Here is a 15,434-nt window from a genome sequence, read left to right on the forward strand (position 1 = left end):
TTTGGCTAGAAACAATGGTTTAAAGTTAAAACACCTTAATGATGGATTTGTTTTTTACAAACACACAGCTTTCACTTCATAAATTGTTAATTGATTGATTGGAGTGGTGTGGATTATTGTGATTTTATCAGCTGTTTGGTCTCTCATTCTGACGGCACCCATTCATTGCACAGGATTCATTGGTGAGCAAGTGATATAATGCTGAACTTCTCCAAATCTGTTCTGATGAAGAAAAACTAATCTACACCTTGGATGACCTAAGGGTGAGTACATTTTCAGTGTCGGGTCAACCATTCCTGTAAGTGTTTCTTAAAGGCTTAAAGACGACAAATGAGTTGTGTGTAGACTCATCGTGTTAATACTGTTGAATTTTGCACTTGAAGAAGGATTAAAAGCAAATCTACCATTGGACACCATTATCATGGAAACATGAAGATGTCGCTGTACAATGTAATAAAGGAGGTATAAATGGAATTCCTCGCTGGTTGCTAGGATACTGTGATGACAATGTGCCAACCCTGTTGCTGAGTGATAGAGAGATGGAGGCTCTGTCAGCAGAACGGCTCGAGTGCTTCAGGTGAACAAACTGGAGGATGAAAAACAGAGATGTTATCAAGATGAGACATCCTTTACCTGCCCATTACCATCAAACTCACAGTTTATAAGATTATAAGAAAATAAGATTACATCCAGTGTACTTGTTATGGGTTTATTCACTCTGGACAAAAAAAAAAAAAAGAAAAAGAAAAAAAGGACTGAGATTACACCAAACAGGTTTTTGCTGCCAGTCTGAATTGGTAAAAAAAAAGATGGTTTTAATAGATGCCCGAATACACTAAGACCCTTTTTTTATATGAGAAATTAGTCGAACTATCTGCTCTTAAATCGATTAATCACGATTAATCGCATCCACATATGAAATATATTCATGTATGTGTGTGAATTTATATATACATATAAATATACACAGTACACACACACATATACTATGTAAACACCAACTTTTATTTTGGATGCGATTAATCGCGATTATAGCCCTAATCTGCAATAGTTAGTTTCATTGTTAGTCTCGTTTCCCAGCCTTCCATTAGGGTGTGTGGGGTCTCTAATCTAAATGCCGTATTTCTTTTATCAGTGATGTTTCTTACCAGCTCTCCCTGACCGCCTCAATGTCACTCAGAAGATTCTGTGCCAGACAGATCCCAAATATTTATTCACTCTGGACAAAAAAAAAAAAAGAAAAAGAAAAAAAGGACTGAGATTACACCAAACAGGTTTTTGCTGCCAGTCTGAATTGGTAAAAAAAAAGATGGTTTTAATAGATGCCCGAATACACTAAGACCCTTTTTTTATATGAGAAATTAGTCGAACTATCTGCTCTTAAATCGATTAATCACGATTAATAGCATCCACATATGAAATATATTCATGTATGTGTGTGAATTTATATATACATATAAATATACACAGTACACACACATATACTATGTAAACACCAACTTTTATTTTGGATGCGATTAATCGCGATTATAGCCCTAATCTGCAATAGTTAGTTTCATTGTTAGTCTCGTTTCCCAGCCTTCCATTAGGGTGTGTGGGGTCTCTAATCTAAATGCCGTATTTCTTTTATCAGTGATGTTTCTTACCAGCTCTCCCTGACCGCCTCAATGTCACTCAGAAGATTCTGTGCCAGACAGATCCCAAATATCTAGAAGCAGATGATAGGTTATTGTATCACGCAACTCGGAGTTAAACAACAATGCTTTATTAGGTGGCTTCCTGGACATTATTAAATCTAATCTAGGCTTAATGCCTTTCAAAACTATTTGAATGCCCTAAACAGGACATAGCTGCCTATAAATCAATAAAATAACCACACTTGACGGATCATGTTTAGGTCGTAATTTTGAAGGACAGCTTCTGAAATGAAAGAGCACACTGGAGATAAATTAAACAATGCATGAAATAGAATACTGGCATAAATCAATATTGAAGGGTTTTGATGTATCAGAGGGCCCTATTTATTTATTTGTCAGGGAGTAAAATACAGTAAAAACAATAATATTGTGAAATCTTGCATTTGAAAATAACTATATAATTATTGTTGTGCTCATGAAACATTTCTTATTCATTATATCATTATCAATGTTGAAAACAGTTGTGCTACTTAAAGGAACACTCCACTACTTTTGAAAATAGGCTCATTTTCCAACTCCCCTAGAGTTAAACAGTTGAGTTTTACCGTTTTCGAATCCATTCAGCCGATCTCCGGGTCTGGCGGTAGCACTTTTAGCTGTAGCTTAGCATAGATCATTGAATCTGATTAGACCGTTAGCATCTCGCTCAAAAATGACCAAAGAGTTTATATATTTTTCCTATTTAAAACTTGACTCTTCTGTAGTTACATCGTGTACTAAGACCGACGGAAAATGAAAAGTTGTGATTTTCTAGGCCAATATGGCTAGGAACTATACTCTCATTCCGGCGTAATAATCAAGGAACTTTGTTGCCGTACCATGGGTGCAGCAGGCGCAATGATATTACGCAGCGCCTGAAAATAGTCCCCAGCTAGGTAACTTCCAACGTGACCGGCACTAAGTTTATTGTTGACGGAAGTTAGCCTATTTTCAGAAAAATATAGAAACTCTTTGGTCATTTTTGAATGAGATGCTAATGGTCTAATCGGATTCAATGATCTATGCTAAGCTACAGCTAAAAGTGCTACCGCCAGACCCGGAGATCGGCTGAATGGATTCGAAAACGGTAAAACTCAACTGTTTAACTCTAGGGGAGTTGGAAAATGAGCCTATTTTCAAAAATAGTGGAGTGTTCCTTTAATATTTTTGTGGAAACTTTTTTTCAGGATCCTTTGATTAATAGAAAATTCAAAAGAACAGCATTTGAAATGGAAATCTTTTTTTAACAGTATAAATGTCTTTACTGTCACTTTTAAACAATGTAATGTAAAAAAAAAAAAAAAAAAACTAACCCAAAAAGGTGGGCTTAAACTTCTCCGTAAGTACAGTATATTAAAATTTAATAAATAATATAAACATTAATAATTGTTCTGTTTTAGAGCATAAGCTTATAAACCAAATAAATAATTCATTAAAATGGGGGATAAATGTAAAATGACGTAACTGTCAAAAGGTCTTCATACTCTTGCAAGACACAGTGTTACGTTCAAGGCGATTTAATTTTGTAAATTATCTACAATCAGTTTCCCTTTTAATTTATTCCTTCAATTATGAATGACTGCTGTTTATAGCGGGACATACACAACATAAAAACAAACATAAAAATGTGCACGGTGTGTGTAAATGTCAATGACTGTTGTTGTTTATTCACCTGCAGAAGTGCAATTCCTATAAAGATTCCAGCAACTACGGTTAGATTCTCCTGTAACCATTTCTCAAACTGCGGTACACATCCTTTCGTGTGTATAAACATCTTCTGTTCATTGTCCTTCACACATAAAAACAAACATTAGCCAAAGAAAATTAAATGCATGCAAAATATTAAACAATTCTACTTACAAAAACATTATAGTAAGCTATTTGTACGGCTTCTGAAAACTTTGAATATAGGGCATATGGAACATATTAATAATACTTTTAAGGGGATTTTGTGTCATTTTCACTTCAGTTATATGAAAAAGAGTGACTAGGATATTCTTTAAATCCATTTTTGTTCCACAGAAAAAAGAAAGTCAAACAGTTTGTAGTGACATGAGTGTGACTAAAGGGTGATATTTTTTTGGGGGATGAATATTCTTTTGACAAAGCATACTTACACCTTTCGCTCGAATGTCATATCCACACTGTGTGTTTATCACATCCTCCTTTGAGAAGAGAAACAGGAAGAAAGCTAGGTTTTAGCCTTCTGAAAAACATTCTACATTAAATCATACGCTTTGAGCATTATAAAATAGAGAACTGTTGTTACATGTATATATGTGTGTGCTCTGTCTGCCGAATCTACATCACATCCTGTTTATGTTCCCAGGTCTTCTGGAAGGAGACAATGGCACATTCTAGGTGCAAAGATGACTGGAAGACGTGTGTGCTGCATGCGTGTTAAGAGTGTACATGCGGTGTTTACTCACAGCAGGGTCCTTGGTGCAGCAGGAAAAGGGAACCCCACATTTCTCTCTGCTCAGATTAGTGTCAGTACAATTAAAGTAAATATTCAGATTCCAGTCTTCAGGCCCAAAAGCTCCACAACACTCCCACTGCAGAAACATACATGCATTGAATATTCATGAGCGAACCAACCAATAGCTGAAAGCCATTACAGATTTAAACAGATTGCTACTAGCTCACAAAAATACACAATTATACTTTAAATTATACATTTAAAATGTTATATTTTTATAACAATGTATTAATATATATATATATATATATATATATTCCAACGTTTTATATTTTCTTATTTAACTGTTATAAAAATATATATAGTTATAAAATACTGTAGTTATATATAGTTAATATAAAGTTATATAGTTAAAAATAGTTAATATAAATCAATTAATAATTTATTAAATAGGACTAATGCAAAAAATACATAAAAATATAATAGACATGTAAAATATATAATAAATATGTAATTTATATAAAATTATAGCTTGTTGTTATTAATATTATTATTATTATAATTATATACCAGTAAAATAAACAGAGCAACATTTTGAAAGTGCCTACTTATTGTTTTATAATTATGTTTGCACATTAAATTGAGATTACCACAAAAATAACTGCACCTTTAAGTAAACTCTTTCCGTGGTTTGGTTTTATGCGTGTGTGCTTACATAATCTTGTGTGAAGTCGATGAGATTCTGTAGGTCAATGTCGTCTCTGTATGCTCTAATATTGTTGTTGATGAAGAACTTGAGCTGGTCTTTAATCCAGTCCTTAAAGACAAACGCCAAGACTCCCGCTGTCAACTCCAGGAAAAATATGATTCCCAGAAAAACGGAAAACTGCGGGAGAGGACAGCAGAGTTCTGGTTACACAACTCATGATGGATAATATCAGCTTTAAGGATCTCCAATAAATCAAGAATGTGTTATATTCCCACGACAGAATAAACTAAGTGAATTTTCTCTGGTTTATAATTCCTAACCCTGCCAACAGATCTCAACACATTTACAGAGAAATTAACATTTTTTGGAGATGACGCAGTTCTCCTTATTTCCCTTTCACATATTTTGCAACGTACATCTCCAACTGCACACACAATTTTGTATTTTGTACAAAGTACAGCGAGTAATAATTTCTCACTGTGACCACAATCAATACTTCCAGACTGACATCACAGTTCATCTGGTGATTCCAGATGTTTAAAGAAAGCCTCCGTTACCCTACAGAGGAAACGGGCCTCTTGTAATACTTTCGCAACACCACTCTTGACATTCTCACAAAGCTCTCACAGCATCCTCTCTCATATAAAAGGAGTAACACAAACCACCAGAACCTGCGTGAGAGGAAGTTCACACACTTTCAAACCAGTCAATCCCACCGATCTACGTAGTTACTCATATCCAGCTTTTCAAAAACGTGATTACCCACCTGCACTCTCTATTCACATTTGTCTACTGAAATAAGCATTCTATTTACAGTATTCGCAAGGCAGGAATGTATGCATTAGGAATGAAGTATTAAACTTTTGCAATTAATTCAGCTAAAATCACTTCACACCCAAAATTATATGGTTGCGAAGACCCTCTTTTGGAACCTTTATTATTAATATGTACACTGCAAAACTGGGCACAGAAGCTGCATTATGTGTAGAACGCTTCTCATGCACAACAGACAAAGATAACAAGATGTGTGCCAAGTGTCATGACAATAAGTTCAAGGCACTTATGCCAAACTAAAGCCTGATAAAAAAAGTTTGATTCTTACACGTTTTGTTCATCATGATAATCTTCACAAAAGAACACAACTTTTATGAATTTTGAAGCCTAAATACAGCATAACTGAAAAGCTAAACATATGCTATAACCCAACTACACCATGGTTGCATGACTTCAACTTCATCTTCACTAAGCCTCCAACACCTCTTTTAGCCTCTATTTTCTTGGAAGTCAAATATAGTTTGCAAGGGCGCGATCGAGGCTGTGAAAGCGGATTAGTGAATGTATGAGTTTTCCTGTTCCGTGTGTTCAGTTAGCAACAGCCTTTTAGTGATGGGAGCTTTCAAAGCACTGCTTCATGAAGCTTCAAAACGTTTTTGTTTCGAATCACTGGTTCGAAGCGCGTATCAAACTACCAAAGTCTATAGTTTTTACCTGATCTCGAATCAGTTTTATTAATTTGTAAATGTTTTAATGAGACATTTGTATAATTAAAAGGAATAATAACAGTTAATTGTCTTTTATTGACATGTTTTGAGCCATCCATAAAACAAACAAGCCCTGAAAATTGATAAAGGAACACACATTATACAGACACTTCACATTTAGTGGTATTGATTTGATTAGTTAATTGCGTTTGACAGATTATAGTTTCAATAACACATTTGCAAGCTGTTTTTATGGATGTTTGGCCTGAGTTTTCAATGAATTTACACCATTTTGACCAGCAAAAGTCACCAGCTCGTGGTGTTTTGAGAGCTTCAATTTGGTTCAAATTGATTTGAAGCTCTGAAAAGCATCCTTTCACCCATCACTACTGTATTTGTCAAGACAAGGGAAAAAAACAGTGGGGTATTACCGGTGTTTTTATGAAAATATCTTGAGGTTGTGTTAACCACACCCCTTATTTCAGGCTTTTAACCAAAAATCCATTAAAAAAACCCACTGACTTCGGGACAATGGAACCGGAAGTACCAAATGTCAACTCGTTTCCAGGTTTTGGCCTACAAAAATCAATCATCCTGGTAGAACTCTATGTTCTTCCTGAAGTTTCAAAACTTCTGTTTTTTCGAATGTACCCAAATGTATCATCTTGTGATATACAAACTATTTAAATCAGCAGTGAAGCCATGAACCACACTATGGACACTGTATGTAAAATCTAGAGTATAACATATTCATGGCAGATGGCAGGTGCACAAAATATATACTATTGTTCAAAATCTCTGCTTGAACTCAATGGTAAATACTAAATATGACATACAAACTTAAGAAGGAAGGAGTTTTCCCTCAGAGCACCGATGCATCCTGCGAAGCCGAGCACGAACATCACCCCACCCACCACGAGAAACAGCCACACGGGATCAAACCCGCCCAGATCTGTGATGGAAGATATGTTGGAGAGAACCCCCTGATGGAAATACAAATGGTAACAAAACTGAGAAAAATAACTTGATTTCTATTTAACAAGAACAAGATCTCACTTGATTAGATTCATATATGAAGTGCTTGTAAAAAGATGGGCTTCACTCACTTTCTCACTCCAGGCCCACAGAGCCACGGACAGGAACGCCACCCCGAGCAGCTAAAGAGTGTATATTTGCGTGTCAGATAGAGTTAGACATCAGATCGTCACTATAAATCATCTTTAAAAAATAAATTTTGTTAGTGGTTACATTAAAAATTTGTATAGCTTTTTATGATGGCAAAAAACCACCTGTCACATGGGTTGTCTCAAAACCTAGTAGGCTGCCTGTGCAGACAGCATGTTTGGAACAGCAGAAATCATTTTTGGCCATCATTAACATCAGTGTTGGGCAGTAACTAGTAACTAGTTACAGTAATAATATTACTTTTTGCAGTAACTAGTAGTGTAGCTAATTACTAATAAGATTACAGTTACCATCCATAAAACACATTTATTTTCATAATTTTCACGACTCGCACAGGCACATGAAGTCACAAGTGCATCAGGAAAGCTTGGAATATGGTGTTCTGAACACAGATGTGTAAGTTGTGGCATTGCTTTACTCTGGCATTACACGGCTTACCCACCCACATCCCTCTGACCCCGATATAAATTATATTACTATAATTAAAAATCTTATGAACTTTTGTGATTTCTTTTGATAAAATACTTCATGAAATGTAATCATATATGGGTAACTGAGAAATTATAGCTACAATTAGCTTCAAGCTACACATGACAATTAATACATCACTTTTACTTAAAAGTCACTATCAATCACCATTGGTGTTTGTAATAACTTCTGACTGCGATCCAGTGTCAAATGATAGGTCAGAAATAAATATATTGTTAGAAACATTTTAGAAGAATTTTATGGGGAAGATACACAATTACAACTTCTGTGGGGCATGAGTTAAAAGTAATGTAACTAGTAGTGTAACTAATTACTGTTGGCAGAAAGTAACAAGTAATAATATAGTTACTAATAACTAGTAACGAGTAATACAGGTGCATCTCAATAAATTAGAATGTCGTGGAAAAGTTCATTTATTTCAGTAATCAACTCAAATTGTGAAACTCGTGTATTAAATAAATTCAATGCACACAGACTGAAGTAGTTTAAGGTTATTTTAATTGTGATGATTTTGGCTCACATTTAACAAAAACCCACCAATTCACTATCTCAACAAATTAGAATATGGTGACATGCCAATCAGCTAATCAACTCAAAACACCTGCAAAGGTTTCCTGAGCCTTCAAAATGGTCTCTCAGTTTGGTTCACTAGGCTACACAATCACGGGGAAGACTGCTGATCTGACAGTTGTCCACAAGACAATCATTGACACCCTTCACAAGGAGCCACAAACATTCATTGCCAAAGAAGCTGGCTGTTCACAGAGTGCGGTATCCAAGCATGTTAACAAAGTTGAGTGGAAGGAAAAAGTGTGGAAGAAAAAGATGCACAACCAACCAAGAGAACCGCAGCCTTATGAGGATTGTCAAGCAAAATCGATGCAAGAATTTGAGTGAACTTCACAAGGAATGGACTGAGGCTGGGGTCAAGGCATCAAGAGCCACCACACACAGACGTGTCAAGGAATTTGGCTACAGTTGTCGTATTCCTCTTGTTAAGCCACTCCTGAACCACAGACAACGTCAGAGGCGTCTTACCTGGGCTAAGGAGAAGAAGAACTGGACTGTTGCCCAGTGGTCCAAAGTCCTCTTTTCAGATGAGAGCAAGTTTTGTATTTCATTTGGAAACCAAGGTCCTAGAGTCTGGAGGAAGGGTGGAGAAGCTCATAGCCCAAGTTGCTTGAAGTCCAGTGTTAAACCACCTGTCACATGGGTTGTCTCAAAACCTAGTAGGCTGCCTGTGCAGACAGCATGTTTGGAACAGCAGAAATCATTTTTGGCCATCATTAACATCAGTGTTGGGCAGTAACTAGTAACTAGTTACAGTAATAATATTACTTTTTGCAGTAACTAGTAGTGTAGCTAATTACTAATAAGATTACAGTTACCATCCATAAAACACATTTATTTTCATAATTTTCACGACTCGCACAGGCACATGAAGTCACAAGTGCATCAGGAAAGCTTGGAATATGGTGTTCTGAACACAGATGTGTAAGTTGTGGCATTGCTTTACTCTGGCATTACACGGCTTACCCACCCACATCCCTCTGACCCCGATATAAATTATATTACTATAATTAAAAATCTTATGAACTTTTGTGATTTCTTTTGATAAAATACTTCATGAAATGTAATCATATATGGGTAACTGAGAAATTATAGCTACAATTAGCTTCAAGCTACACATGACAATTAATACATCACTTTTACTTAAAAGTCACTATCAATCACCATTGGTGTTTGTAATAACTTCTGACTGCGATCCAGTGTCAAATGATAGGTCAGAAATAAATATATTGTTAGAAACATTTTAGAAGAATTTTATGGGGAAGATACACAATTACAACTTCTGTGGGGCATGAGTTAAAAGTAATGTAACTAGTAGTGTAACTAATTACTGTTGGCAGAAAGTAACAAGTAATAATATAGTTACTAATAACTAGTAACGAGTAATACAGGTGCATCTCAATAAATTAGAATGTCGTGGAAAAGTTCATTTGTTAGAAACATTCAAACCGCATTTTGTTTAGGATAACAGTATTTCTAACATTTTAGCAGCATTTATTAAAAGCATAAAGAGTGTTTGGAAAGCTTGAACATGATTTCTTAGTAGCAGAAGAGCATTCGGAAAGATCTTAATGCATTTCTGGAGCTCATAAGCGCGTTTGGAATGTTCAAACTGCGATATCTGTGCAAGATAATTAAGCTACTTTTGGAACGTCCGCATATATTTTTTTTGTATCGTGGCATTTAAAAGATGTAACGTTAACGGATGATGCCCTAAATGAGCGTCCGAACATTCTACACAATTTGGGGGTGAATTTAGAACGTTCGAGAGATTTTGGCCATCATAAACGCTTTTGAAACGTTCGACAGAGCTGTCTAAGTATTTACTCATTAGGTTTTGAGGTAAAGCCAATGTGTCAGACACCCAGATGTTGGTTTAATGCAAACCCCAGGCGACGACATGTAAAACTGTTCACTCACAGCTCGCACACAATGTCAACAATGCACTACTCACCCAAAATATAATGTTAAATCCAAATATAAAGTATTTGATGCAACAACCCACTTCGTGCACGCTGAAGTGTTTTCCTGACATACTTGCGTTTGATAAAACAGATTATTATTAATGATGGAGAAAAAAAAATCGCCTACAGTTACCAACTGGAGAACTCGCTTCTTCCTTTTACACCATATTTATGACATTTCTACAGACTGGCCGGCAATGCCACACTCGGCTATTTCGCCGAAATGAGTAGTTTGCTTCTTAGAAAAAAACTAAATAATTATTGATAATAAAAAAAAGTATAATAATTCCAGAGAATAACGGGACGAACAGTCCTCTGCAAATAAAGATTCGAGAGTCACTTCCGGCTAAATGAATTATGTCATAACGTTTTTTCAAAATAAAGGTTCCATAATTGGAGCTAATTTAGAAAGAAAGAGCATCAACATGTGGGCTTGATAATTATATAACTGATCAAATATTTATAATTATAATAAGATTTATGTCTATTATTATCTTGAGAATGATTATGAAATATGAAAAAGTACAATATGCACGTGTAAATACATTGTGACACAGTGAAATCATCTCAAATACATTGTGCAACTTTATTTATTATTTATGCTTTTAAATTGTGTAATGAGAAATTTCAAAGTCTAATTCTCAGTTGTAGCAGTATCATTTCTGAAAAAACTTTAGACGCAAAATCAGATGGATTTCTCGTTAAAAAACATCTATGTATGGTAATTTTGCAAGGAAAAGATGATCTTCTGTTCTGAGGTGCATGTGTTTGTATTATCACGCTCTGGACTGTCCCTTTAACATATAATATGAACATTCAACTAATCACAATTTAACTTCCACTGTGGAGCAGCAGTTTACAATACCACACCCATAGGACAAAGCAAGGGCTGTAATTTCAAAATAAGAGTTACCAAATCCTAAAACACTATTGAGAAATTAGTCAGTAACATTAGTAATTATATGCATAGCAAAACTGTGAACAACTGGATTGCATTAAGCTCAGCAGATATGTAAACAATATTGCTTTTTTTAATAACTAAAGTCCCAATTTGTGGATCATAAAAACCTGTGCTTAATAATAAAACTCAGAAATGCTTTCCTTTCAAATCTTCTTAAACCACTGGTACTTTGATGTGGATGGATTTCACATTGAATAATGGTTTTACAAATTCACACTGATCTAAAAAGGTACTTGAAGAGCTTTGCTTTCTTCAATTTGAATTTTAGACAGATCAAAGGTTCACATGAATTGCACATTTATTTCACTCGTGTCATGTCATGCAGTGAAACCATTCGTTTGCAGAGACACTAAATGAAACGGGTTAGCTTAAGGTTTAGTGTTGTGCATTGGTTAATATAGGAAGCTTATTTCGGGATAGTGTCTTGGAATATCAGACAGCTGAATGTGCTGTCTAGACAGAGGTTGTATCTAATGTGTGTGTGTGTGTCCTTGTGTAAAAGTGAAGCACGCTGTAATAACCCCAAGGGCAGTGGAAATCCAAGGCCTTGTGACTGTTCCGCATTAAGGTCATCCACATTCACCTCCATGAGTCAGCAAATCCCTGCAGTTATCATACAGTTATTATACTGAGCACATCATAGATCATCTCCATCACAAAGCTCAATGCATGCAGTCAATACTCCGTCTTATGATCTATATATAATCATTATATGTAGTTCACAGTGCTGATCTATATCTCCACACTACCATAGCAACACTTTATAAGCACCCTGTATGAACAAGATAAATGATAAGTAAATAATTCTATCTTATACAAATCAATGGACAGTGCACATTTTAAAATATTTTGTAAGTGAATTTCTATACATTAATATCGGTTACACTGTTACACAGAATTATTCAATGCTGTTTGATCATTTTTAATATTCAGTAAAAATCCAGTTAAATTCAATTTCACTACAAATATTTAAATAAAAATCTCTTTGACATTTTTTCCATTGTTGCAGACAGTGCTGATTCTATTGAGCAAATTGTAAAACACATGTAAAATATGTATTCCTTGAAGTGTTCACAGTAATGATTTTTTTTCAATGAAACCTTATTTGAAAAAGTGACTACAATTTCTTAATATATAAACTTTTAAAACGTTTAGGCACATAAATGATTGCTTCAGCACTTCTGATGACAACGCTGTCTGCAAACTTTTTACTAGGTGTGTTAATTAAAATATTTAACCATCATTAATTTTATAATTCCAGTTTCAAGAACTGTAAAAACGAATTAAAATGAAATGTCAAGTTTATATGTTGTACATCATTTGCTGAGGGCCCCTCGTGGACTTTGTCCCCTTTGTTTAAGAACCACAGATGTTAACTTTTTTCTTTTTTTTTATATATATTTTTTTATACCTTTTACATTTTATAAAAAAGTAATAACATGCTAAGCTAGTTACTAATTCTATTAGATAAAAAGTAATAACATGTTAAGCTATTACACTCTAAAAAATGCTGGGTTGAATACAACCCAGTGCTGGGTATTTGGCATATAAACATTAGTGTCTGTTACACTGTTTAGTATAATAAAATTGCATAACATAGAATTGTTCTATGCTGTTTGTATATTTTTAATATTCTAACATAAGTAAAAATCCAGTTATTCGATTTCACTACAAATATTTAAATAAATGAAAATCTGTCCTTAATATCTGTCCACCACTGGCTCTGCACCCATTTACCTAAATTCATTACTTTAGAGTTCTGTGCCCTCTAGAAGCTTGCGTTCTGCAAGTGAACGGCGTATTATTGTGCCATCTCAAAGAGGCACAAAATCACTTTCACTGACTTTTTCATTAACTGTTCCCTCCTGGTGGAATGACCTGCCCAAATCAATCCGAGCAGCTGAGTCCTTAGCCATCTTCAAGAAACGACTAAAAACACATCTGTTCCACCTTTATTTGACCCTCTAACTCTAACACTTTCTATTCTATTATAATTCTACTTTATCTATATTTATCTTTTATTTTTTTATTCTTTATTTAAAAAAACAACAACAAAAAACAAAAACTAGCTTTCTACTTGTTTTTCTTTGTTTGTGTGTGTGTGTATAATACATATATGTGTATATATATATATACACCTTGCTACGTGTACTGCATTAGGCTAACCGAGACTTGTCATTTGCACTTATATATTGTTGCTCTTTTGTTAGTATTGACTGCTTTGATTGTCCTCATTTGTAAGTCGCTTTGGATAAAAGCGTCTGCTAAATGACTAAATGTAAATGTGATATTTTTTCCATTGTTGCAGTGTTGGTTCTAGGCAACAAACCTAAAAAAAAAGAGGAAACCTTTTATTGATAAGGTGCACTTCATGCATGAAGCATTGTATAGGTTTTGGCAGTAATGTAAATACCCTGATGACTCTGAGACTGCTGGGTTACATTCTGGTTGTAAGATGATCCCTCCTCTTCCAGAGCTGACGGTGTAAGCGAGTGCTCGAGACAGGAAGGACTGCTGAGCACTGAATGCTAACAAGGGGGAGAGAGAGTAGTACATGTCCACGGCGAGCGGAAAGGTGGGGGGTTCAACAGCGAGATATGGAGAAATACAATTAACCTGCAATGTGCCAACGCCAAATTCACGCCGATCACAACCATCCTCACCACCGATCATCATCCTCATCCTCACCGCCACCAACAGCGCGACCGTCCTCGTCTTTTTTCTCCTAACTGAAATGTATCGGGACTGCATGAGATCTTTTTTCTGACAATGGAGATTGAGAATATCGTGGCCAACACCGTGCTGCTGAAGGCGAGGGAAGGTAAGAGACGCGCAATGGCGCAATCAGTTATCGCTGAACGCGGTTTAATGAATCCCGTATTAACTTGATCATGGACGAGGCTGAATTCAGCGTCTTGTTGGATCTGAGAATATTCGCTACGTCTGTATACAGTCTTGAATGAGCCTCTTCAAGAGTCCTCTCTGTTGAATAGCATCTCATTAAGTATGCTAGTACGCACTTACTATGCTCAGTCTCCTCTGTCAGACCCCTAATGGAGGTTACTATGTATTTTCCCCTGGATTCATAACGCAGAGACCGCAGTGTACACCCATCCCCGTCACTTCACCTGGGAGGGAGGTTGAACTGCAGTTGTAGGCCGCAAGGTTGCCCCTCTATCTGCGCACAAAGAAGTACACTGTGATATGAGTGAGGTCGGTGTGCTCCTTACTGGACCACAGTCTTATCTGTGATAAACTGGGTATTATTGGACCACTCGATTCTGGTTGGTCAAGCGCGGGATTGAGCGGTCAAATATCTGTTTGTTTGTTTGTTTATTTATTTATTTATTATCACTGCCAAACATGTTATTTCATCGTTGCCCATGGCAACGTATCGGCGCTGCTTTTGTGTCTCGCGTATGACTCCGTCTTCTGCTCTTCTTGTCAACAAGTTTGGCGAATCAAAACGTTTGGTACGAACGCTTGCTATAATAAATGACAGTATGACAGATGACAGTATTCATTTTAAAGTCGGGCATGAAATGAAAATTTAAATATTGTTTAAATGCATTTTATAGATCTTATAGTAAACAATTAATCTGTGCATTTGTCTTTTTTTTTTTTTTTACCTCAATTTTTAAATAAAAACAGCAGACTTTCTGGTGAGGTATACACAGGGTTGCCAGGTCTGCATAACAAAACCAGCCCAATCGCTACTCAAAACTAGCCCAATCACGTGGGGGAAATTGGCTATAAAAATCGTGTTCCGTGTGGGAGGTCCTCCTCAGTCATAATTGCGTTTTGGTGGGAGGAGTGGTTCGCTTCAACCTAAGTATGTATAGCTGCAGCCCCGAGACCTCCAAGTGGGAGGGACTTATGCCGCAAGTAGGTTGGGAGACCTCCAAGCATAGGAGCGGGAAGTGGGGTGCCCTGTTTTTTTCTATGGTCAACTGTTTAACTGTTGGGGGGGGGGGGGAAAT

The 15,434-nt window shown here is 35.9% G+C and overlaps 2 protein-coding genes across 2 annotated transcripts in view; one reads left to right on the forward strand and one right to left on the reverse strand.

Moving 5' to 3' along the window:
- Positions 1–221: 221 nt before the first annotated feature.
- On the reverse strand, positions 222–10,830 carry LOC107557938 (tetraspanin-5-like). Its single transcript, XM_016241526.1, has 9 exons — positions 10,484–10,830; positions 7,392–7,442; positions 7,122–7,268; positions 4,811–4,981; positions 4,106–4,231; positions 3,794–3,841; positions 3,349–3,465; positions 1,647–1,708; positions 222–586 (listed from the first exon to the last, which is right to left on the reverse strand). Exons 1-9 carry the CDS (start codon positions 10,562–10,564, stop codon positions 574–576), a joined length of 816 nt encoding a protein of 271 aa, XP_016097012.1. The 5' UTR covers positions 10,565–10,830; the 3' UTR covers positions 222–573.
- A 3,393-nt stretch (positions 10,831–14,223) lies between these two features.
- LOC107557931 (G protein-coupled receptor kinase 4-like) overlaps positions 14,224–15,434 on the forward strand; it is a 29,894-nt gene continuing 28,683 nt past the window's right edge. Inside the window, exon 1 of the mRNA XM_016241517.1 lies at positions 14,224–14,275. Within this exon, the coding sequence (XP_016097003.1) occupies positions 14,224–14,275 (52 nt within the window). The remainder of the gene's footprint in view (positions 14,276–15,434) is intronic.

Source organism: Sinocyclocheilus grahami, unplaced genomic scaffold (genome assembly GCF_001515645.1).
Source record: "Sinocyclocheilus grahami isolate Dianchi unplaced genomic scaffold, SAMN03320097.WGS_v1.1 scaffold625.1, whole genome shotgun sequence".
Classification (NCBI taxonomy): domain Eukaryota; kingdom Metazoa; phylum Chordata; class Actinopteri; order Cypriniformes; family Cyprinidae; genus Sinocyclocheilus; species Sinocyclocheilus grahami.